The following is a 24350-nucleotide window of genomic DNA, read 5'->3' on the forward strand; positions in this document are numbered from 1 at the left end:
CCTCTGGTCCCTTATCGACGAAGGAATGTCCAGGATGTACATGGTGTATTCCGAAACAGAAACCCACTGGTTTTTAAAATAGTGTCTTTTCCCCACCATAGGTTGTAATTCAGAAATCAGTACTAGATTTTAATCTACGAGTGGTGTTTTTGACACTGTGGCCACAATTCCGCTTTTTTTTTGGACAGCTGGGAGCAAGTAGAGGAAGCTGAATATAGGACTTTGGTCCTAACAAAATGGTAAATTTGCCCAAAGGTACAAGGCTTTCTACTTGATACTAGTGTTTTTCAGCTGGCAGGTCATGGGTACCCAGGAGTTTGTGTTGGAACGTTTTAGGCTTCCGTCTGCAAGCCCTGTCGTTTTTCTCCGTTTTGTTTATCTCTTCATTCTCTGACTGCCTTTTCTTTTTCTACTATTAGGACCACAGGCAAACACCTCCTAAAGATACATGCAGATTTCTCACAGAATACAGCTCCAATAAAGAAGGGTAGAAAGCAAGAGAGAGCAGGGAAAAGTCAGGGGCAAGGAAACCAATCATGTTCAGTGTCTTTGACACTTGCTGTCTGCCTGATGAGGAGACCACTTTTCTGATTCTCATTAAATAGTTGGCTGATTTTTTTTTTTCTGTTCCTGAAAGTATGTTTATTTTAATGGCTGAGTTTAGACTTTCATTCAAAGTTTTTAAGACAATTACTGTACTCATGGGTATTTTGCTTGTACTTACTCTTGGCGAATGTTTACGGCTTAGATGATTTTTTTTATTGCTAAAATGTTAATATTAGTTTCAGGTGTATAACATATCGATTTGAAAATTCTACACATTGCACAGTTCTCACCACACGATTTAGATAAGTTTTATTGTAAAGTGCAATTCTAAGTTAATTATTGAACTCTAACATTAGAATTATGCCATACTTGGTATTTTATTTTATTATAAGGACACATCAGAAGCAGTGAGCTTAACAGCAGTGAGAAGGATTTTTAATATACTATCATTTCTGGAAGAAAAGTGGAAAAAGCATAAATATCACTGTATTTTTGGGGTGGTATAAAAGATTTTTCTTAGGAAATGCCCATGTATGACTGAACTGTAAACTTCTTAAAAGAAGGACTGACTTCATATGGGTCACCTCTTCGTACATTTCAGCTAACACAGATGAGCAGATAATTTTCTCTCTGGCTTAAAATTCTCTCAATGCTGTGTTTCTGTTCTTAATGGGGTAACTTGGCCCCGTTTTCTCGGTCATATTTCAAATACATGATGCCGTTCATGCAGAACATCGTGGGCCTCCTCGGCGGACTGTTTCTGGGTAGAGTGTCCTCAGTAGTAGTCCTTTCACCGTCCTGTCATTGTGTGGATCTTGTCAGGTAAAATTCTAGCTAGTACCTGTTGCCTTTAAAAAGCTCTCCAAAAAGTGTAGCCTCTTAGAAGATTTCAGGGGGCATTCCTTAGCAGGATTCATTTGCCTTCCTTTCCTGTTTTCCTGCATTGTAGTGTAAATATGGATGAGAGGGCCTGAAGCCTGGAGAAAAAGCCTTGCGGGGGAAGCATCTCCAGGGGAGAGAGGGAGGGAAAGGTGGAGAGGAGTTGCAGAAAGTCGCCTGAGAGACAACTTGTGTATATTCGTAAATCATGCGGATTGGGATCTACTACAGCCCGGCTTAGACACACATAGACCGCATTTGCCCGGTATTTCATAAAAGCCTTGTCTGTACACACCACTGTCTACCTGCTTTTCCCCAGACCCGGTGGGAGAGCACAGGCCTGGCAGCAGTGTTTCTCGGGGTGGTTTCTGCAGCAACTACCTCAAAAACCACTGGTGTTTCTGCTGACCGTGTGGCCTTGTGCACAACACTGTGGCTTGAGCAAGTCAGAATTTCTGGGAGGTGCAACCTGGAGGTCTGAAGCTTTTAGTAATGTTCCTGGCTGATGCTTCATGAGTGTTAAAGCTCGAGAAACCACACTGCTTTGGAATCACATTAACAAATGGTTTGGGTCTTTGACTGCAACGTGAATGGTGTCCCCTGGAGCTGTGCCAGTTCCCTGTTAACATGGATTAACTGTAAGGCAAGCAAGTTACTTGATTTTAAATGTTTTTACGCCACCACTATGGTGCTGGTTAGAAGTACTTCTTAGAATGTTTCTGAAACACTGCAGGATCCTCACATGCCCTTTAAAATCATTGGACAGAGATGAACTGTCATGCTCAACATTACATCAGTGCCGAGCATATTTTATTACGTTTTTTATCTACGGTCAAAAGAAATCTGCAATCCAGAGGCAGACTCCATGCAGCAGTCTATTGGCAGAAGTATTGCACCTTGTTTCCTGAGTGGGCCGTATCAGAAAAGCTAAAACGTATGCTAAGCGTTTGTGAGCCCTTCGATTCTCTGATTCCACTTCAGTGACGTTTGTGAGTGATTTATCATTGATACCAGTGTTGGAATACCTTCTCAAAGTTTCCAATAAGCTTTAAGCTATTTGAACATTTTAATTTTTAATTTGTGTCGAGTGTCTTATTCTTTTTTTCCTGATGATTCCGGATTCATCCACTGAGTCCGTCTCTCAACATTTAGTGAGCACCGTGTTTTCAGTAGTAGACTCTGCCCTGGCACCAGCAATGATGAGTTTGCCACGGTCTTTGTCCTCGGGTGCTACCAGAATCATGGGCAGCGGCGGAGGATGGGGAGCGAGAACGGCATGGAGCTGTGCTCTGGTGTCAGGTGCTCTAATAAGTGGGGGACATAGAATAGTGGTCGAGTGTAGGGGGAGAGCTACACAGACTTCAGTAGAACGTAGTGCGATCAGGACCTACACCTATGTTTCTTCACACCCCTGAGCCTCCGTTTTCTCACTGCTACCACGGAGGTACAGGCCCTAAGCATAGGGTTCATCAGAGGATGAAGTAGAAAAATGTATGAAATAGCACCTGCCCAAGTAAACACTCAGGAAACGATGGCTGTGTTATAAAGTACTACTGTAACAGGACAGTGTGGGAACTTAAAGGGGCACATACCTATTATACATGATTTTTATAAATGTCAGTTATATATAAATGGACAGTTAGTTGGATATTCTGTGATAAAAGAGGGTCCCCTATAAAATGCTGGTTGCAAAATGATTCATTTACATATCATTTTAGGTACCAAAGCAGTCAGACTCACAGCCTCATTCTGATAACCTGAGTCGCCAGAGTGAATGTGGGAAGAAGCAAGTGTCTTACAGAACTGACATTGTTGGGGGCGTGCCCATCATTACCCCAACTCAGGTAATACATCAGTTATTCTGTTGTGTGGTGGTTTACCTACTGCGTAGTAATTTTTATGTTGTTATAAAACAGAACATCTTTACTGAATAAATATAGTAATCAGTTAATTAAAAATGCTTCGTATCTGTTTATTTCAAAAGTATGTGTTTATTAAAATAGTTGGCAACCACAGACCACACTTCACACTTTTCATGTTTTCTCTGAGCCTTTCTTCTTTTTTTTTTTTTTTTTTTAAATTTTTTAATGTGTTTATTTTTGAAAGAGAGAGAGAGAGAGAGTGAGCACCAGCAGGGGAGGGGCAGAGAGGGAGGGAGACACAGAATCCGAAGCAGGCTCTAGGCTCCGAGCTGTCAGCACAGAGCCCGACATGGGGCTCAAACCCACAAACTGTGAGATCGTGACCTGAGCTGAAGTCAGATGCTTAACCAACTGAACCACCCAGGCGCCCCTCTCTGAGCCCTTTCTTCTGTATACTTTTGTCCCAAGAAATGGAGACCCTCTGTAAATAACTTTTTTCACTCACATCTGAAACATTTTCCAAGTCACTAAAAATTATTCTACATCAATTTAAATGACTGGGTAGTCATTTTGACTTGAATTTAGCATAGTTTACAAATGGTCTGTTGTTGGACAGAGTTCCTTTCCTTTTGTAAACAATATGAGTAGGAAAAACCCACTCTTCCTCTCACATGACTGCCACACTCACGATGCTGCTGACATCAGAGGTGTGGGGATCCCCCCACACCAAGCAGTTCTGTGACACTGGCTGGGTGTCCTGCAGTTTAACTCAATTCTGACAGTCAGCCTGGATCCCACAGGTTAAGGGCTCCGTCCTCCAAGACTGCTCCCACCCCAGTCCTTTCAGATGTCGGTGGAAAGTCCAGGTTGTTACCTCTGCTTCTGACCGATGGGCTGTAAACTGAAGGTTTCCATGACCTTGTCCCCAGATTTGATTAATTTGCTAGAGCTGTTCACAGAACAGAAGCAGTTTATTTACTGTTTACCTGTTTATCATAAAAGGATATGATGAAGAATGCAGACAAACACCCTGATGGAAGAGATGGGAAGGGCATGAAGCTTCTGGGACTCTCTCAGCACCTCCACATGTTCAGCAACCCAGAAGCTCTGTGAACTCTCAACTTTTGGGATTTTTTTTTTTTAAGTTTATTTATTTTGAGAGACGGAGACAGAGCGCATGTGAACGGAGTTGCGGCAGAGAGAGAGAAGGAGAGAGAGAGAGAGAGTCCTAACAGGCTCTGCGTTATAGTGGGACACTTACCTACTGAGCCACCCAGGTGCCCTTCTGGCTGCTTTCATTTTGTACAGAATTAAGATTTTGTTGTATTTTAGTTTTAGTGTAGATTATTCAGTAGGTTGTAAGATTGCATAGCAGCTGCCGTATTAAAAAGATCCCAAAGAATTTTTTTTTTACTGTGTCATTTTTGTAATGTAGCTTTTTAAAGAAGTATTTACTCATTATAAAAGCATTTACTTGCTATCTATTTGTCAAGAAAATGACAAATCTCATTTGGTTGATTAATTTATTCAGTATTGGGTTAGTGGCAGTTAAGTGCTGGGATTGCAAAGTTTAAGTACATAATTAGTGCTGTTGACCTGTCTAAATGTATAACAGGTTGAAAATTCCTCAAGATAAGACTCGAGTGTTTGTTTTTCTCTTGAAAATTAGGAGTTCTTGAAAAAAAAAAATACACATTTGGTTGATTAGTGGGATTCTAGATTATAACATGTTGCATGTAAGCCAGTGCTTTGGGGAGCATGAAAACATGAGTATAGTTAGATCTTTTTTAAAAAGCCTGGACTTGGCGTGTGAAAAAACAACAAAACCCTGCAGAATTTTTAGATTCTAAGAGCAAGGAGAAAATCGTCTGGAGCAAAAGAATTTTTAGACTTGCCATCAAAAGCACAGCCCATAATGGGGCGCCTGGGTGGCTCAGTTGGTTAAGCTACTGACTTCGGCTCAGGTCATGATCTCACAGTTTGTGAGTTCGAGCCCCACGTCGGGCTCTGTGCTGACAGCTCAGAGCCTGGAGCCCACTTCAGATTCTGTGTCTCCCCCTCTCTCTACCCCTCCCCTGCTCACACTCTGTGTCTCTCTGTCTCTCAATAATAAGTAAACGTTAAAAAAAATTAAAAAAAAAAAAAAGTACAGTCCATAAAAGGATACATTGATCCTCATCGAAATTGTAAATGTTTGCTCTGAAAAACCCTGTTAAGAGGATGAAAGGGAAAGCCGCACACGGGGAGGAGGTATCTGCAAACCACGTATCCAACAAAGACTTGTATCCAGAACATACAGAGAAAGAATTGGGGCTCCTGGGTGGCTCAGTTGGTTGAGCATCTGACTTTGGCTCAGGTCTCGATCTCACGGTCCGGGAGTTCAAGCTCCGCATCGGGCTCTGTGCGGACAGCTCAGAGCCTGAGGCCTACTTCCGATTCTGTGTCGCCCTCTCTCTCTGCCCCTCCCCTGCTCATGCTCTCTCTCTCTCTCTCTCAAAAATACGTAAACATTAAAAAAAAAAAAAAAAAAAAAAAAGAAAGAAAGAAAGAACTATCAGAACTCAGCAGTTAAAAAATAATCCAATTAGAAAAGGGGCAGAATTCACGAACAGAGATTTCACCAAAAGATAAAAGATACGTGGCAAAGGAGCACTAGAAGGGCTGCTCACCGCTATTCGTAAGAAATGCCAAGACCGCAGTGAGTATCCCCCCGCACACCTATCAGAACGACTCCGATAATTAATAACACACGTGTTGGCAAGGCCGAGGAGCAACTGCCTCGCTCGTACGTTGCTGGTGGGAATGCAAAACAGTCCGGCCCCTCTGAAAACCGGTACGGAGGTTTTTTGTTAAAGTGCACTTGTGATTACTCTCCGGCCCGGCACGTGCACTCCTGGGCTTTGCTCCTAGAGAGATGGAGACTTACGTTTACACCGGTCTGTATGGGAATGTTCATGGCAGGTTTATTCCCAATGGCCCCCAACTGGGAACGACTCAACAATGCCCTTTCACAGGTGAAGAGTTAAACAGCCGACGGTACGTCCAGACCGTGAGCGCTCCTCAGGGACAGGCTAGTGATAGGGGAGCAGCCTGCGTGAGCCTGCAGAGAATTATGCCGAGGGAAAAAAAGCCGATCTCCAAAGGTCACCTACCGTAGGATCCATTTCTGTTACATTGTCTAAATGCCGAAATAATAAAGACGGAGAACCAGGTTAGGGTTGCCAAGGGATTGGGCACAGGGATTCTAAAGGGGTCACCCAAGGGAGCCTCATAATGATGCTGTATGCGGTTGTGGAGGTGGTTTTACACAAAGCTGCATGTGACAGAAATGCACAGAATGATCCATACGCGAAGACAAATGCATGCATGTAAAACTGATGACATCTGAATAAGGCTTGTAGGACGTTCCAGTGTCAGTTTTGAAATGTACTGTAGTTACTATAGTTACACAGTTTCCCTGTTGGGGGAACCGGTCGAAGGGTACATAGGAAGGATTTCCTGTATTTTTTTCTTTTTTACAGCTTCCTGTATATTATTATAATTATTTCAAAATAAGAAGTTAATCCCCTCCACCCTCTACCCACCCCCCACAAGAGAAATAGAAATGTGTGGTTTTATCAGTGACGTGACTGTTTATGATTAAGTATCTCAAATTATTTAGAAAACTTCACTTCAAAATCTGTGTTCCTAACTGAACTAAGGTTAGAATTTAAGGTTTTCTGTTAGAATTACAACATGAAATACAACTGTACTTTGAAGCTAAACAAGCAAGGAAAGACTTTCTTTATTTGCTTCATTTTAGAAAGAAGAAGTAAATGAATGTGGTGAAAGTATTGACAGAAATAATTTGAAACGGTCACAGAGCCATCTTCCCTACTTTACTCCTAAGCCACCTCCAGACAGTGCAGTCATCAAAGCTGGGTATTGTGTAAAGCAGGGAGCAGTGGTGAGTACCTTACGAGAGTATGTGTGATAATGAAAAAATGAGTCTCTGTTAGCAAATTCTCGGCACACGAATCATTTGCTTTGTTTTTCGAGAGACCCAAAGGGAGCCATGAACGTGCTGGGGAGTCAGGGTGATTCCATGTTATTTTCTTGGTCTGTGGGTGGCTGGGTAAGTTAGTGCTGATTACCACTGACCTTCAATTTTAGATGAACTTTCCTAACACTTTAAATTTATTCCAGAAGGCTTTCCTATTGATTTTTCTCTCCCTTGGGAGTGGGTCAGAGAAAGAGAAGTCTAGCAGGGAGATATCAGGAAAAGAGGGGGCAAGGGAGTGGGGTACGGAAGGGCCTGCTTACTCCATTTGGTGTTGGGCTGACCTCAGTCGAATTCTCTGTGACCTTGGGCTTCTCATTTACCCTCTCAGGCTCTCTGTTCCTTTTTAAGGAAAATTAGATTATAAAACCTACCATTTGGAGATAACTTTGAAAGATGCAAATTAAGAGAGTATCTTAGCAGCACCTGGTCCTTCATAAGAGCTGTTAAGGGTTAGCTGGGTATTTCTCATCCAGCCAGACCCACAGCGGGAAATTGTAGGAAGGGCAAGTACGTTTACCAGTGTTTCCAAGGTTCCAGAGTACCTTTCTTTTTTTTTTTCTTTTCTTTTCTTTTCTTTTTTTTTTTTTTTTGAGAAAGAGAGAAACAGAGTGTGAGTGGGGGAGGGGCAGAGAGAGGGGGAGACACAGGATCCCAAGCAAGCTCCAGGCTCTGAGCTGTGAGCGCAGCGCCCGACGCGGGGCTCGAACTCAGGAACGGTGAGATCACGACCTGAGTCCAAGTCAGACGCTTAACTGACTGAGCCACCCAGGCGCCCCCAGAGTACCTTTCTAAAATTTGTCATTCTTTACGCGAACCAAATCGTTAGCATTTTGTGAGAAGATAAACTTTGAAGTTTGAAAATAAAAGTAAAAAAGTTTCTGTGAGTGAGGAAATACTTAAAACTCTGCCGGCAGTTCTGTTTGACTTCACGTCCCTTTCTGGCAACGCTAATTGGTGTAGGTCAGCCGTGGACAAGTTCTTTTATCTCTAAGCTCCTGACCTTGAAGTGGAGGGAAGTTGGGGGGGGGGGTGCCGAGACTCACCCCTTGTAGCGGGTCTGCAAGGAACCTCGGAAGCTCCTCAGGCTGTGGCTCACTTGTGTTAATGAGGGCTTTTAGGGAGGGAGACCTTTCTTTCCTTCTGTTTCGTTCCCAAGTCTAAAATAGCAACCCTTGGAGATACTGAAGTGCTTCCACAAAGACTGTTTCAGTGACAAAACAAATATTTGTACAGAGTAGGTTCATTTTATTAAATATCTGTTGCTTTACTACTAAGCACAAAGTACCTGCAGAAAGATTCTTGCATTTTTACAGATTTTACAGAACTTGGTGTGGTTTAATAACATTTCCTGTGCTTGCTCTTGAACTCTTGATGACATTTACTTTGTGGGGTTGGGGGATGGGGAAGTGCTTTTTTTTTTTTTTTTCTTTCCTAACTTTTAGAGCATTAAAAATAATGAAACCATATTCTGAAATTGTATGATACAACACACTGAAGACTGGCCACCAAAGTTGAATTGGGAGTTTAAGGCCTGAGCAGTGGAAGAGATGATGTTTCATGTATTTCCTCACTAAGGGAGGGTAATGAGGTTTTTTAGGGCTTGACATTTCTGATTATGGGTTCATATCAGAATATGTAAGTGGCTGTTAACATTTGACATTCTTAGAAACAGAAGTCTTATGTCTGTGTTCATCTCTGGTAGATGAAAAACTGGAAGAGAAGATATTTTCAATTGGATGAAAACACAATAGGCTACTTCAAATCTGAACTGGTATGTTGCTGTGTCATAAATGTTGCTTTAAAATGTTTGAGAAGTATTATTCTGGTGATTGTGTGTGTGTGTGTGTAGTTTCTTGTCCTGTTTTCTATTTCTAAAATAATTCTGGTTTTGAGAAGCATATACAATTCAGTTCATTTGGTTGTGATGTCTTAATGGTAATTTTGTAAATATATCTTAAATAAAAAGATCATACCTTCAAAGGCATTCCACCTTGAAAGAATTAAAAACATCAGAACTCCTTCACCTACCGATGTCCTCTGAAGGGCAGCTGGAGGAGATTGTAGGAAGAATTAAATCTCTAAAAGTCGACATTTTAACTCTGCATTTCTACCTTCTTTTCTCTGCCCTCTCTTGATAAATTTTTTTTTTTCCTGTTGCAGATTGGCTTTTCAAGTTTTTTCGTATAAGACCTTATTGTCTTGTGGGGTAGAATCAAGATTGAAATTCCCTCTTTCACTTGTTCGAGTAACATCCTTATTTAAAATATTCTTGTCACATAACCTGAGTTCTGCCGCAGATTGCTGGATAATTTGAATGCTTTTTTATTCCTTACATGTCTGTCCGACCTCCTTTTGTTTTATGGGACCTTTGAGTGGGGATCATATTCTTTATTTGAATGAAGACACCAGAACAGCACGATCTGGTAAAACTTTCTACACCGATGGAAATGGTCCGTATCTTCACTGACCAGGTTTACTGGCTACGTGTGGCTGCTGAATGCTGGAAATATGGCTAGTATGACTGGGGAACCTACCTTTATTTCATTTTAAAATTAAAACTGATTGTTCTTTAGTATTTTTTAATTTAAATAGTTATACATAGCTATTGGTACCATACTGGACAGCAGAGTACTTAGAGAACAGGAAAGGACTATTTTGCGATTCATCTCAGGTGTCTGTTCTTCTGGGAAGCTTTTGAACTCTGCCTTCTCCTTACACACCACGGTTCCTGAAGTCCACTTCTATCATAATACTTCCGGCTGCGTTTTGCCATTGTATGCATACTTGTCTTTAGCAGTTGACTCTATGAGCTTCTTGAAGGCAAAGATCTCTTTTATACCCTTTTATGAACACAGCCCCTGATACTTGGTAGATAATCAAGAAGTGTTTTTGAATGAAGGAAAAAATGGCACAGCACAGCAAGAATAGCCATTTTAGCACAGGGACCTTTCTCAGACGTCCAATTCGAAGAGCCTCAACGGGAACTAGTAGTTACGTGGCTCAAAAAGTATCAGACGTGGTGTCTCAGAAGGCTGCACGTTTGCTTGGTTAGTACGTTGATTCATTGCTTTAATTAATGATCGTACTCTTGGGGAGAGTCATTAATGCAACAGACATTCATTGAGCCCTCCGTGGCTCTGGCACACTGTTCCGGGAACTGGGAATAAAGAGAACAGCAGCGATGTTCTGGCCTTTTTCAGGAGTTCAGTTGTGCCAGAGAAATTGACATGCCCCCCTGTCACCCACAGTAATTATGAGATAAGAAGTATTACGGAAATACTTGCTAAATTTTGAAAACCTGCATGTAGACGTTATGCTATAAAATTTGAGATGAGAGAATACTGAACTAACAAAGGAAGCAGGGAGATTATGCCATGTGTATTTAGGAATGTGTTAAGCACTTCGAAAACTCAGATACAGCTGGAAACTTTAAACATATTATAATTACTTACCTTTATCAATAACTCAGGTGTACATTCCCCCCACATGTAACATTTCTGAACGGCTGTCTTAGCTGCGGGGGAGGGGCAGTCAGGCAGCAGCTGTGGGGTAGCTGTCTTTGCTTCGTGCGCACAGCACCTCTGGGTAAGATCGGAAAACACCGGCACCAAAACCCGCAGAAGAGGGTGCTGTGCTGGCAGCTTGCAAGAGAATCTCAGGGACACGGTAGAACGTTCTTAAGAAATGCTTCATCCCCTTCACTCTTTTTGACACAGAGAATGGTATGGAGTGAAAAACATTGACATTGATGGCTCTGAGTCAAAAAGTGATTCAGAAGAGGTGGAATCCGAATGTGAAGTTTTAAAAAAACCTTAGTCACTTTACTTTTGCTTATGTACCTATATATGCTCAAGAACGATAAATGATAGAAGTTGATGTTTAGAGTACAAACGGGCTCATTTATGAAACGTTCTGATCATTAGAAGTTTAAACATACGGTAGGTAGAATAGTATTCTGAACCCCTCTTATCAACACGTGGCTGGTTTTCTTAGGTACCACCACCCACTTCCCCTTTATATTTTGAAGTAAGTCCTAGACATATTATTTCATCTGTGATTACTTTAGTTTGTTTTTCTAAGAGATAAGGAGTTAAAAACTTTTTCAGTAGGTATGAAGGATTTAAGTGTATACCTGAAAACCTGGAGAAAGTATTTGTAATATGTATCAAGGATAAAACATTGATACCCCTAAAGAACGTTAAAAATTGAGGGATTCTTCCTTACCCTCTGCCCTCTTTCCTCCCAAACAATTAAGACCTAAAATTTTTAGGTGAGGCAGATCAGTGTAGGCGTTCGTGTGGTGGGACAGGGGCGCAAGGAGCTACAGTAGCCTGGGTGTGGGCAAGGAACCCAAGAAGGACGAGGAGGCTGTCCTCTTGGAGGATTAGCCCAACATGGAGTAGGGGGAAGAGGGTATTCAGATTGGGAAGAGGGTGGTGGCAGAGATGGGAGGATGTTTACATATATACTTGATAAAATGAGTAAATATGTTAGGGATCATAGAAGCCTAGTTTCTCACTGTCCAAAAAGGGAGTAACAAATAAGGAAAAGGAGAAGACTTTTTGTATTAGGTTGGAATTCAGTGTATCGATGTGAGCACTTAACATATACAGGTAGATGTAGAATCAAACAGAGCTGTAAACGTATTCATGGGTTTACATATATATGCATATAATATACTTCCTAGCTCCGTGCAACTGGAAAAAAAACCCCACCATTTTCCGTGGAAAGAAACCTGGGCTCTTGGAGAAATGACAAGACTCCAAAGCTGAAACAGTAGAAATAAATAAAAAATAAGCCTGGAATGTCTCGTATCGGAAAACAAAGTGCTCACAGAATGCTAGGGACAGGATGGAAGGACCCAGAACCCAACTTGAAAACAGCCGCCCTTGCCAAATTTGGGGGATTATTTTAGGCATCAAAATAAGTAATGATGGTAACAGATTATTGCCCTCTGAATAGAGTGGAAATCCATGGACCCACACGGGAGAAATGGGTGGATGCATGAGTATACACGTGTGTGTGATGAGGAACCAGAGGGCACATAGTTTCAAAGTCCCCATCCGCAAAATGCACGTTAAGTACAAAAAGGGAAATGGTAACTTGGTAGCGATAAAGATACCACTGTAGATACCACTCTAAACAGGTGACCAGATGATTAAAGCGGACTTCATCAGTGATGAGATGAATTAAAATTACTTACCGTCTGACAGGATAGCTTGAGAAGGCCGCTGCCTCATTTCTGTGATGTTCCTGCCAAAGATGCCTGACCTGAATCTAATCCTGATGAAGGATCAGACACACCCGAGTCAGGGGCTTTCTCCAGAATGACTGCCTTGGAGCCTTCAGGAGAGTCAAGACTGTGGGAGTTAGGGACAGAATGAATGACTGAAGGAAAGAAAGATATGACAAGTACATGCAGTCAGCGATTCTGAACTGAATTATTTTGCTTTAACAAAAGACACTTGGGGGACACCTTCCTGATTTTGATGGTTGTGTTGTGATAACATAAGGGATGTCTTTGTGGGAAATACACACTAAAGGGCCTTGGGGGCCAGGTCAGCAACTCACTCTGAAATGGTTCCGGAGAGTCAGGTCTTTGTGCTATGTTTTCAACCTTTGTCTAAGTTTGTGGTTGGTTCAAAGTTTACAGAGAGAGAAAACCAAGGGGAAAGTATCCAGTAGAAAAATGAGGAAAAGACATGAATAGACAGTTCCTTTATAAAGAAATTAAAATGGTCTTTAAACATATAAAAGATATTCAGTATCACTCGTAATTAGAGAAGCACACATTAAAACCTCACAGGAGTTGGGGCGCCTGGGTGGCGCAGTCGGTTAAGCGTCCGACTTCAGCCAGGTCACGATCTCGCGGTCCGTGAGTTCGAGCCCCGCGTCGGGCTCTGGGCTGATGGCTCGGAGCCTGGAGCCTGTTTCCGATTCTGTGTCTCCCTCTCTCTCTGCCCCTCCCCCGTTCATGCTCTGTCTCTCTCTGTCCCAAAAATAAATAAAAAACGTTGAAAAAAAAAAAATTAAAAAAAAAAAAAAACAAAACCTCACAGGAGTATTACTTCTCATGTATCGTGAGAAAGCCATGGGCGGAGTGAAGAGATGAGTGGTCTTCTTCCCCCAAAAGCAAGTATAAACGCTATTCTTCAACAGGAACCGGGAACATTGGAGAGATGGCTGATGTCAGAGGTGGGGCAGGCACAGGAAGAGCTGGGCCCGGAAGATCCAGTTGTGACAGAAGATAAGGAAGTGGCTCAGTGAATGATGGGGACGTGACAGAAGGACACAACCAGCTTGAAGGGGCTCCCAGTACCCAAAACTCATATAGTTTGAGCACCAGAATAAAAAATGATAGTAATGGATTACAACCCAGAGAATAAAACAAGCCAAATAAGTAAACGGAGAAAGAAAAGCATTTCCGTAGAGTAAAATTCCAACTAATACATGAATGGATGGGGCTGGAGACAAATCACCATTTGGCAGCTACTACAGTAATGATGGTTTCGGGCAAGAATTTTCGAAGCTTGGTAAAATTAGTGGGCGAAACAATGGGAAGAGTGGGTATTCCGTAGGCTTCGGGTGTCTCCCCACAAGATGTTTCATAATGGCAAAGGAGAAAAGGGTAACTTTCTAGTGACTGCAAACACGGCCTTACGAGATGAGGTGTAACACCCTAGTAATGGGACACACCCCTCTCACGCGTTCCCTGAAATGATGCCCCGAGAAGAACGAAGTGCATCTGTAGTTTCCCCGCCAAACTGCATAGCCTGAATCCAAGCATGGTCAACATCATACAGAGCCAAATTAAGGGACGTTCTACAAAACAACTGGCCTGGACTCTTCGAAAACTCTAAAGGTTGCAAGGGGCGGGGCGGGGGGGGTGGGGGGAAGGCCTGCAGAACTATTCCACAATAAAGGACACGAAGAGATAGGACCACTAAATACAAGGTCTGATTCCAGATTGAACTCTGGAGCAGCAGATCTATAGTTTTCCTTTTTATGTTAAGGATACTGCTGGGCAATTAACGAGATGTGAATATGGTTTTTAGATAACAGGATTGCGTCAGTGTGGAGTTTTTGGGTTCTGTGATTGTACTGTAGTTACGAAAGAAACATCCTTGTTTTAGGAACTATACACTAACATATTTAGTAGTAAAGCACATATCTATGATTTGCCTTCAGACATTTCAGGAGAAATATATACACACGTACCATAGTCACATACATGAACACAACAAGCAGAATGATTTAACAAACGTGAAATTTTAACATCTTGGAAAATGGGGTGCGATGTGTACAGAAATTCTTTGTGCTATTTTTGTAAGTCTTTTATAGTCTGAAATTATTTTAATTTTTTTTTTTTTTTATTCTTGAGAGAGAGAAAAACAGAGCATGAGCGGGGGAGGGGCAGAGAGAGAGGAAGACCCCAAATCCAAAGCCAGCTTCAGGCTCTGAGCTGTCAGCACAGAGCCTGATGCGGGGCTTGAACCCACGAACGGTGAGATCATGACCTGAGCCAAAGTCAGACACTTAACCACCTGAGCCACGCAGGCGCCCCTATACTCTGAAATTATTTTAAAAATGAACCATTTTGTAAAACTTAAAGACTGGTGATTTTTTAAAGTTGTTCAGCCATGCTTTAATTTTTTTCTTAGGGCTGCATCAAATAATGGCGCTTTTTAATCTTACGGTGTGATACTCGGTGAAATATGGCATATAGTATTTCGTGGCACGTGTAGTATAAACAGGCTATTGGGAACTAGTTGTGTCTTGTGTCTAGTTTTGTGACCTTGGGGTGAGGTACTTAATTAACGTGTGAGGCTCCGTTTCCTCAGGTGGATAGGAGTGCGTGCACTGGGGGGTTGTAGAAAGTTGAAGTGAGTGAGCTAACATGCTTAAAAGCTAGCGGATGTCCTGGACTTAGTAAAAGTTCAGTAAATTGTGCTTGTTAAAATAATGTATTCATGTAAAAGTGATATACCTAAAATGACAAATTTAAGTCCAAGAAGCTGGGTATTTGCTACTCTGGTGCCTTCTACCTCAAAATAACATTCCAGAAGAGGAAGTCTTCTACTTACGGGGTCTGGAAGGGTCCACTGGGGGAAAGTCTGATGATTTCATGGCTTTTAATAAGCTACGCTGTCATTAAGGCCAGAAATAATGTGAATACGGGTTATATGCCAGTTTCCGTGTTTCAGACCACAGTGTGCATAAGGTTATTCAGTGTTTGAGCTGTTCTGATGCTGGATGGTTCAGGAAGGTAGATTTACATCTCAGATGTGCTTCATAGAGATCTCCAAGTAAGACAACTAATCCTTAAAAGGACTTTAAGGATATACATCACGTGTCCGTGTGTTTTTTTGCCAGGAAAAGGAACCTCTCCGCGTAATACCACTTAAAGAGGTTCATAAAGTCCAGGAATGTAAGCAGAGGTAAGTAAGCACCCGCTGTCACTTAGTGCCTGCCGCAGCACTCTAGTACTCAGCAAGGGCTTCAGTTTGGTTGGTGTGTACAGGTGATGTTTTCCTGGGTTATTTGTAGCATTACTTTTAACTCTTCCTAGTTGGGATGTGCCAGGACTTACAAAATCCTCAAAGTATTGAGATATTTTTTTGTTTCATTTGAAAACTAAAAATTCGGCTTATTAACGGAAAGGAAAAATTTTAACGTGAACAACTTCTATCATATTTGACGGATTGATGTATTAGTAATTTAAGTATTTTGAAGTTGCTGCAGAATAGAGCTTTATAAGAAAATGTGGTAACTGTGCAGTGTTTCTTTGAGCAAATTGATTTATTCACAGCTGAAAACTTTGGATTTTAAACTTCTTTTATGAACCTCTTCTAAAAATGTATATAACATATAAAATATGTAAAATTAATGCAAAAATAAATTGGAAAAGATGATTTGGTTTTGCTAAATTACATCAACATTTTATCTCTGTTTATTTTCTTATTGACATATATTTGGTACTAGATGAATGAGTGAAAGAAAAACTATCAAACAACTGCTATTTAAGTGCAATTGGACGTTTGTTTTTGTTAACAGTGACATAATGATGAGAGACAATCTCTTTGAAATTGTAACATCGTCTCGAACTTTCTATGTGCAGGTGAGAGTCTTCTTTGGAGATTATAGATCCTCCTAACAAGAGATTAATAATTTTAGAGGTGACATGAACATAAATAAACTTACTGCTTATGAGGATAAGGAAAAATATGACACCTGTAATTCACAACTTAAAAAAATGTTATACATAAAATTATCGGTAGGTCGTATGTTCAGCAGATAGGGGTACTCTTGGCTATGAATTCGTAGAGTAGAATTAAGTAGTATTTATGGGAAGGGAAATGCTGTTTTAACGTAGATGCTAACTTTCAATTTGGATTATTTTTGCACGTATTGTAGAATTTTGACTGCATCATTTTTGGTAATTTTAGAAATGGGACTGAAAATACCCACAATAAAAGGAGACCGTAGATCTCACCAGTGGTAGATAGGCATCTTGTATTTAAGTTTAAAATACTCTTTTTGGTGTATTATATAAAAAAAAGGAAGTTTTTCCTTTTTTTTAAAGAACATTTGTTTTTGTCTTATAAAAGCTACATATAATTATTGCAGAAAACTTGGAAAATATGGAAAGATATGAAGAAAGAGGTAGTTTATAAAACACACAGAATCCCACATTCAGGAAACCATTCTAATTATAGTGCCTTTTTTAAAGGCGTATATTTTTATAGCAAGTGGGGTCATATAAAGCACACGCAGTTATATTCTATTTAATATATTATAGTCATTTTTTTCCACATCATTAAAAATTCTGTAAAAACTTTTTAGAACTGCACCATACTCTATTATATGAATGCTCCACAGTTAAACTCTTTCCCTGCTACTCTGTTACTGATTATTTTTGTAGTTTTGTGTATTTACTATTATAAACAATGTGAGGATGAACATTTTTGTGCTTAACTTTGCCTGGATTTCTTCTATAGGTTAAGTTTCTAGATCAAGAATAACCGTCAGAACATAAAACCTTTTTAAACCCCCTCTTTTGCCAGATTGATTTCTAGATTTTTGCTTTACCTTTGCCTGCTCTGGGTTTTTCCTTTTAAAAGTCCTTATTAAAATCATTGGTTTGCAAGTATTCTTCTGTAGCTTAAAAGTTTTGAACAGAAGTAAAGGGAGGTGTCTCTACACCCCTCTTGGGTTTTGTTTGGTTGGATTTAATAATAAAGTTTGTTGTTTTTTTTTTCAACGTTTATTTATTTTTGGGACAGAGAGAGACAGAGCATGAACGGGGGAGGGACAGAGAGAGAGAGGGAGACACAGAATCGGAAACAGGCTCCAGGCTCCGAGCCATCAGCCCAGAGCCTGACGCGGGGCTCGAACTCACGGACCGTGAGATCGTGACCTGGCTGAAGTCGGATGCTTAACCGACTGCGCCACCCAGGCGCCCCAATAATAAAGTTTTAATTCACGTAGGAAAGCAAGGTCCTGTCAAGGAATATGATACTTTGGAATATGACCACCAACACTACTTTCAGTAGTAGTTCAGTAGTACTAGAAATGATCTCTAGAAAAATAATACATACACTTATGTCAAACGGCTTTTTAACTCCACAGTTACATAAATACTCTTGTAGCAGAGTCAGACGATATAGCAGTAAATAGAGCAAAATGAGAAGCTCTGTCTTTGACTTCTTCCTCTCGTTTTCTCTCCAGAAGTATTCATATTGACTTTCTGATGGGTCTGATCTTAAAGCATCGAGTGCCCAACTTACGGCTCTGTAATAACTTAACCCGGCAAAACCTGACTTAAAAAAGTGACTCTGAAAGTTTTTGGAAACCATTGCCTTGGAATCATTTTGTTGTTGACACTGCAATTTACCAACATGAATACGTTGGATTTGTAGATGTAGGAGCTGATTTGGGGGGCGAATTGACTGAATGAGTCCTTTCTTTCCCTTAGGCTGATAGCCCTGAAGAGATGCACAGTTGGATTAAAGCAGTCTCTGGTGCCATTGTAGCACAGCGGGGACCTGGCCGATCAGCATCTTCTGTATGTTTCCTGTTCTCTGGGGTGATACTCCCTAGGGTCCCCCCCATCCTGTCGAGTTATTTTCCTTCCTCTCCCCCTAATCCTTCTGGTTTCTTTCTGTATTGAGATTTATTTGCATGTTGACTTTCGTACCAATTGGACTTGCAAAAAAATAATGCATTTCTAATTTAATGCTTCCTTGTAGTGTTATGTATATATAACTTTCTGTGCATTGTATTGTCTTAAATGCACAAGCAGGGCAACTAAAGAATGAACGTTTCCTTGCTTTGTTTTAGGAGTTCTTACTTGTCAGTAGGTCTGGATTTGTTACAACTTGACAAATTCTCAGTACGGGATGTGGCCTAATCCTGTAAAGCGCCTTAAATTGTAGCATAACACAGTTTGGTGAAAGTCTCCATTTCTCCTCTACTGCCTCGAATTTCAGTTAAGGTGTTTTTGGCTTACTGGCACCATAAGGCCGTTGAATGGAGCAGCTGGAACCCGAAATACAGCTTCGTGTTCTCCGTCACTATTTTCCATTGCGTGTCCTCGTTCTCATTTTCTGGTAGAGTAATTTAGAAGCCCGCTGCTTTTCACTATCCTAATTGTCTCTGTGATGATATGAGAGTAAAACTGAAATGTTAAACATTCTCAGAAATAACAAGAAAAATGTTTTTAATTTTCAATTTATCATGTCCAGGTACATCATAGGAATAAGATTTGGCTGTAGGGCACTTTGGTCACTGCTTTCATCTGAAAACACAAATATTCTACTGAGGAATAGAAAAAAACATTTTAAGTGTCTTGAAACGTAGCACTGCTGTCCACAGAATGTAGTCTAACATGTAGCATGAAAGCCTTACATTACCTTTTACAGGTTCATTGTAAATGCCAGATATTCTGCGCTTTTGGTATTTTTCTGGTAGTTTCCTGGTAGTGATAAACTACAGATCGGTAAAAACAAATCCATGTTTCTCATTTCTTAAATGAGTCTCCTTATATCCTTTCTGGAATATCTTAGAAGTCACTTTCATACCTGTTAATTTTGTAACTGCCTGTGTTTTATGTGACCTTTTCAGCAGCCAAATATGAGACTCTCTGCAAAAACACTGTCTGTGGGGAAACAGGGAAACTTGGAGAAGGGCACTTGTGTTTCGTGCTTTGTGGTGGGGGCGAAGTGGACTCTCTAGCTGTAACTGTCGGCAGAACTTTCTCTTTTCCTCCCTCTCCTTAGTATAGGTTAACTCTAATCTTAGCTTTGCACTGTGTTCCAGATGCGGCAGGCCAGAAGGCTGTCGAATCCTTGTATACAGAGGTATACATCAAGAACTGGTGAATGCAGCACGTATGTGGGCTCTCACGCAAACGTGCCTTCTTACTAGAGGGCCCGGACTTACTCACTACTCACAACTGATCGTAGAAAGTTGAGTTAACCAAACTGCCTTTTGCAGTTATCGTAACTGACTTTGTCAACACTAACGCAAACTGTTTCCCTCTGGTCATCCGGTTGGATACGTATATTTAAACAACAACGAGAAAAGATAAATCATGAAAGAGCAATAGAACCTTACTAATTGAACAAGTCGCATTAAGCTGTCCTAAAAATTAATTTACCGAATTGCCACAAGTTTCAACTTCTGTATTTTATGTATTTTGAGATTTTTGATGCTACACCACTGCACCGCACCCTTGTTCTAATAATCTATGCAAACTCATGCACGCTTATGCATTGGATAAACTCCACATTACCGTAGTTTGCATGGCATTTTCAATCTCAGGCGAGATTTAGCCAGCTCGTGGGAATCTGGAGTGTTTTGTGAACTTGTGGCGCTTTGTTTTCAAAGCCACGAGTGTCATACATGAGCACAGCACACCGGGAACTACATGGCAATGCATTTGGAACGGTCCTATTTAAGGATATCTTAAGTTAGAAGCGAGTGGGAATTAAGAGTCACAACTGACCATTATTTCGCCACAGATTTAATGAATGATTAAATATGTACCCTTTGCTGCCATCAAAATCTCAAGCCATGAGAATCAAGGACGTGTTCAAAACTGAATAAATGCAGTTAAGAGGAAGTGAAAAGGCGGCACAATTATCCGCTGCCGTGAAACTCAGGGCAGAAAAACGAAGGTTGGTCAGACTGCCAGACAGAATCGTAGGCTTGAAAAATAGTGAGTTCTGCTTATTAAAAAAATAGGGCCTTTCATTTTTATATGCTGCATTTTTATTTTTTATCTTTCTAAAATACGTGGGACGATCCCCAGTGTTGATCGAGAGACTAGAACACACTCTTACGTGACCCGACGCCACAGGGCCCTCTCACACACCCGCTCAGCCGCGGCTGCAGCGCCGCATTCCGGTGCAGGCCGACCGAGGCTTCGAGTGGCAGAGCTTTGGTGACAGAACTGGTTTCTTAGTGGAAATGGTTGTGGACTGTCCTTGCTTTAACCTCACTCCTAAAAATGCATTGCTTTGGGAAGGAACGTGCACACGTTTGCTGCATGGCTCGTGCTTCTGCTCCGTGTGTGTGTGTTTTGTTTGTTTTTCAGAGAGTAAAGTCTCACGCTGAGTTACTAACTCCGTCGTTAATGTTTGACTGTGTCTGACGGCCTGTCCTCTTTCCAGGAGCATCCCAGCTGTCCTCCAGACCCCAAGCACGCTTTCCGCTCTGCCAGCGCCGCAGCCGCCGCCTCCCTTTGCACGGCCTCTCGCAGCAACTCTTTGGTCTCAAGCTTTACCGTGGAGAAGCGAGGATTTTACGAATCTCTTGCCAAGGTCAAGCCAGGGAACTTCAAGGTCCAGACTGTCTCTCCAAGAGAACCAGCTTCCAAAGTGACTGAACGCGCTCCGCTCAAACCTCCAAGTAAAACTGGCCCTCAGGATAAAGATTGTGACCCGGTGGACTTGGATGATGCAAGCCTTCCGGTCAGTGACGTGTAAGACGAAGCACGCGGCCCCCCCCGCCCCCCTCCGCCTCCCCAGCCCCTGTTTCCTCTCACGAGGCTTCTAGCCAAAGATGATAAAGGGTGAAATGGTTTTTAATACATAGATTATACTGCCTCTTAGATGTACTCTTCATAAGCTGGTAAACCAAGGATCTCGGGAGTGGCCAAACGAAATGTAATTTCCTTAAAACAAAACAAAACAAAACACAGTGAACGAACGAAAGAAAAAAACCTAAGTGTTTCAGTATCAACTGTCTGAAGCTTCGTGTGCTCTCGCTTGGGTGATGAAAATGTGTGCGTGGTATTTTTTTTCCTAGTGAATTTGACAATTGAAATGTTTCACCACGTAAAACATTAAAAATGCTTATTAATTATTTTGGTTGTTTTTAAAATGCTACTTTGACTTCCTATTAGATGCTTGATATTTACACATTCTTACTGGTTAATATTATTGAATGAAATATGGTCAGACTAAGATAACTGAAATCATGATGTCTGTGGTGCTGTAAAATTTATACTACGACGTGGACAGTTTGGAAATGGTCACCACTTTTGATGCTCTGGTTATCAAGGTGAGTAGCAAGTTTTGCCGCAGAGATTATCACCGGACCGTTTAGCGAGGGTTGGAGGTTGCCCGGGGGGGTTGGGGGAGGGGAACTAATTCAGACAACTGTATCTTGGACATGTGTTTGAAAAAGCTTAGGACCTTAAGCAGTCATTGCTTTATGAAATGGTGAAAATGACTTGGTGTGAAATTTCTGGGAGATCTGATTTTCTTATCAAGGTTTTTATAAATAGTTCTTCTTTCTATATTTGGATCAGTGAAAGACTGTGAGTTTGTATGTGAAGACATAACTGCCCTTAGTCATGCCTCTCCTTTTTGTCACTAATCACATTCAAGTGCCTGTGTTTTCTCATCTTGCTTGAGAACGCTGTCAGATGAACGTGCTCCTCAAAAGTCCTATGTGATTGGTTTTAAACATTGAGATAGAATTAGTTGTCAGTAGCATAGTTTATTGTGTTAAGCAAGATATCATCTTATGTTTGAGATGCCAGAATGCTTTTATTCTACTACCTGTGCAATATTCGTGTTTTAAAACACACATTTGAGTATACATTGAATCACGGGGACGTCATCAGTGTAAGCACCGCTCTGAGAAATCCTTAGTTTCAAGTGTTGAATAATAGACGAGTTTGAGGTATCGTCTTTACGGTTGATTCTTAAACGTTTGCTTTAAGAAAATAGTCTTGAATCTCACATGCTGCTGTTCTTATGATACTTTTTTTCTTATGCTGTTCTTACTGTGCTGTTCTGTTTTGGAATTCATACGTGTCACTGTTTCCCCTTTTCATTTTCTAAGATGACTCTTGTTTGAGAAAGAGAGGGAGAGATTTCCTGCTCCAGCAGTGGGGTCCAGAGTTTACTATTTATTGCATTGGAATTGTCATAGAATCAGTTTAAAAATCCAAATGCGTCAAGTGCGCTACTCAACTTTTTTTATTCATAAGCTAATATTTTGAAAAGGCACATTTCGATTGTTTCCTTTTTTGCAGCTATATTCGAAAATGGTAGAATGGAAAGGTTTTAAGTAGTTGTCGCTTTTTCTGATGATATGCCCATTTCAGTGGCTCTTTTGAAGGTTACTCTTTCATGAACATACCTAAGAAATCTTGTGTAGACAGTTTGCAATATTCAGGAGCCTCACGCTTTTTTCTTTGGTACAGCTTCTACGTTGCGTGTTTATTTTAGCATATTTTGGTATTGGTAATTTGATATATTTCATAGTGGCAAAATATTAGCTCTATTTTGGGACTTTTTATAGAACTCCCCCTCATATTCAGTAGCGTAGGAAAATGTTCTTGTGATTGTCAGGGTCTCCTAATATTTATCTCAATACTTTTATAATTCTATGAAAATTATTTAATTATTTTAAAACTTATACTTTTCTTGTAAATATATCACATCTGAATTGTCAGAAAATTACTTTGAATACCTTAATATTTGCTGCATTTTTTTTTTCTGTATATAGAACACGTCTTCTTTCAGAATGGGAATATACATGTGCTTCCCAGTGTTTACTTTTACGTCTGCTACTTTATAATGTCAAACTGGTATGAACACCGTAGTGATTTGAAAATAAACTTCAAATTCTAACTTACTTCTCGTTCGGTTTGATTCAGTTTCTGATGTGAACAGGCATCCGGAACCAGTACAAAATCCGTTTGGTTAGTTGACTTGAATTTCCATGTTTAAGGACGGAGTAACTATTTGGTGGCCTTTGGAAGGCACAGCTGGAACGAAAGTTGCACGAGAAAAAATGATTGTTTTTGGAAAAAAGAACTTGATTATTTTGCCTACCTCAAACAAAAGAAAAACACGTTCTCAAAAGCAGTACTAGATATGTTGGCTTCAGAGCATAGTTTGAATCGTCCAAGCCGCTTTTGCAGCGCGTGGTTATCGGTTAGACCGGACCCGGCCTGAGCGAGGCTGGGTGCAGAGGGCATTTTGATCCCCAGACGGGCCGTTGACGTGTACTCGTGAAACTGCTTGTCGGGCGTTAAAGACTGCTTTTTGCAGACCCGCTGTTGGTAACAAATCGTCCGCGTCTGCTCCTGCATCCAGCATCTAATAGCGATGGAATTGGAGAAAGTCTGTCTGCCTTAGTAATTCTTGTTAACTGGTGCAATTTAATTTTCTTTCCCTGAAAAGATTTTACGTGTTTTTATTTTTAAAAAGCCCAAAATGAGAAAGTTCGAAACTTCGTGGCTTTCACAGAAAAAGAGATTCCTTTCTCAGCTTTTCTTTTACCCTAGCTGCTGTTCAGAAATCTTCAAGTCGTTCCCATACCTTTGTGAAAACGTTAACAGTTGGTGAGGCAGGAGATACTTGTATTAAAAAGTGGAGCGATAGAACAGCTTCATACCAGACTGGGTAAGAATCTTCCTGGTCCCCGGACGGGTTTGCCAGTCTACACAGGACATGATGAAAATACACGTAGTTAGATGGCTTTGTATTTTCCATTTGCCA

At 40.9% G+C, this 24350-nt stretch overlaps 1 protein-coding gene across 6 annotated transcripts in view; it reads left to right on the forward strand.

The window, feature by feature from the left end:
* Window positions 1–23481, forward strand: part of PLEKHA1 (pleckstrin homology domain containing A1) — a 58501-nt gene extending 35020 nt beyond the window's left edge. For 2 of the 6 annotated variants that reach the window (XM_058697996.1, XM_058698000.1), the window contains 7 exons: window positions 3144–3269; window positions 7090–7233; window positions 9032–9100; window positions 15703–15767; window positions 16384–16447; window positions 18305–18394; window positions 21003–23481. In XM_058697996.1, the coding sequence (XP_058553979.1) occupies window positions 3144–3269; window positions 7090–7233; window positions 9032–9100; window positions 15703–15767; window positions 16384–16447; window positions 18305–18394; window positions 21003–21317 (873 nt within the window). In that variant the 3' untranslated portion in view covers window positions 21318–23481. Of the gene's footprint in view, window positions 1–3143; window positions 3270–7089; window positions 7234–9031; window positions 9101–15702; window positions 15768–16383; window positions 16448–18304; window positions 18395–19647; window positions 19719–21002 lie in introns of all 6 variants that reach the window. The other 4 variants (XM_058697997.1, XM_058697998.1, XR_009252705.1 and 1 more) reach the window with 4 other exon arrangements.
* The last annotated feature ends 869 nt before the right edge of the window (window positions 23482–24350 follow it).

This window comes from Neofelis nebulosa, chromosome 13 (assembly GCF_028018385.1).
Source record: "Neofelis nebulosa isolate mNeoNeb1 chromosome 13, mNeoNeb1.pri, whole genome shotgun sequence".
Lineage (NCBI taxonomy): Eukaryota > Metazoa > Chordata > Mammalia > Carnivora > Felidae > Neofelis > Neofelis nebulosa.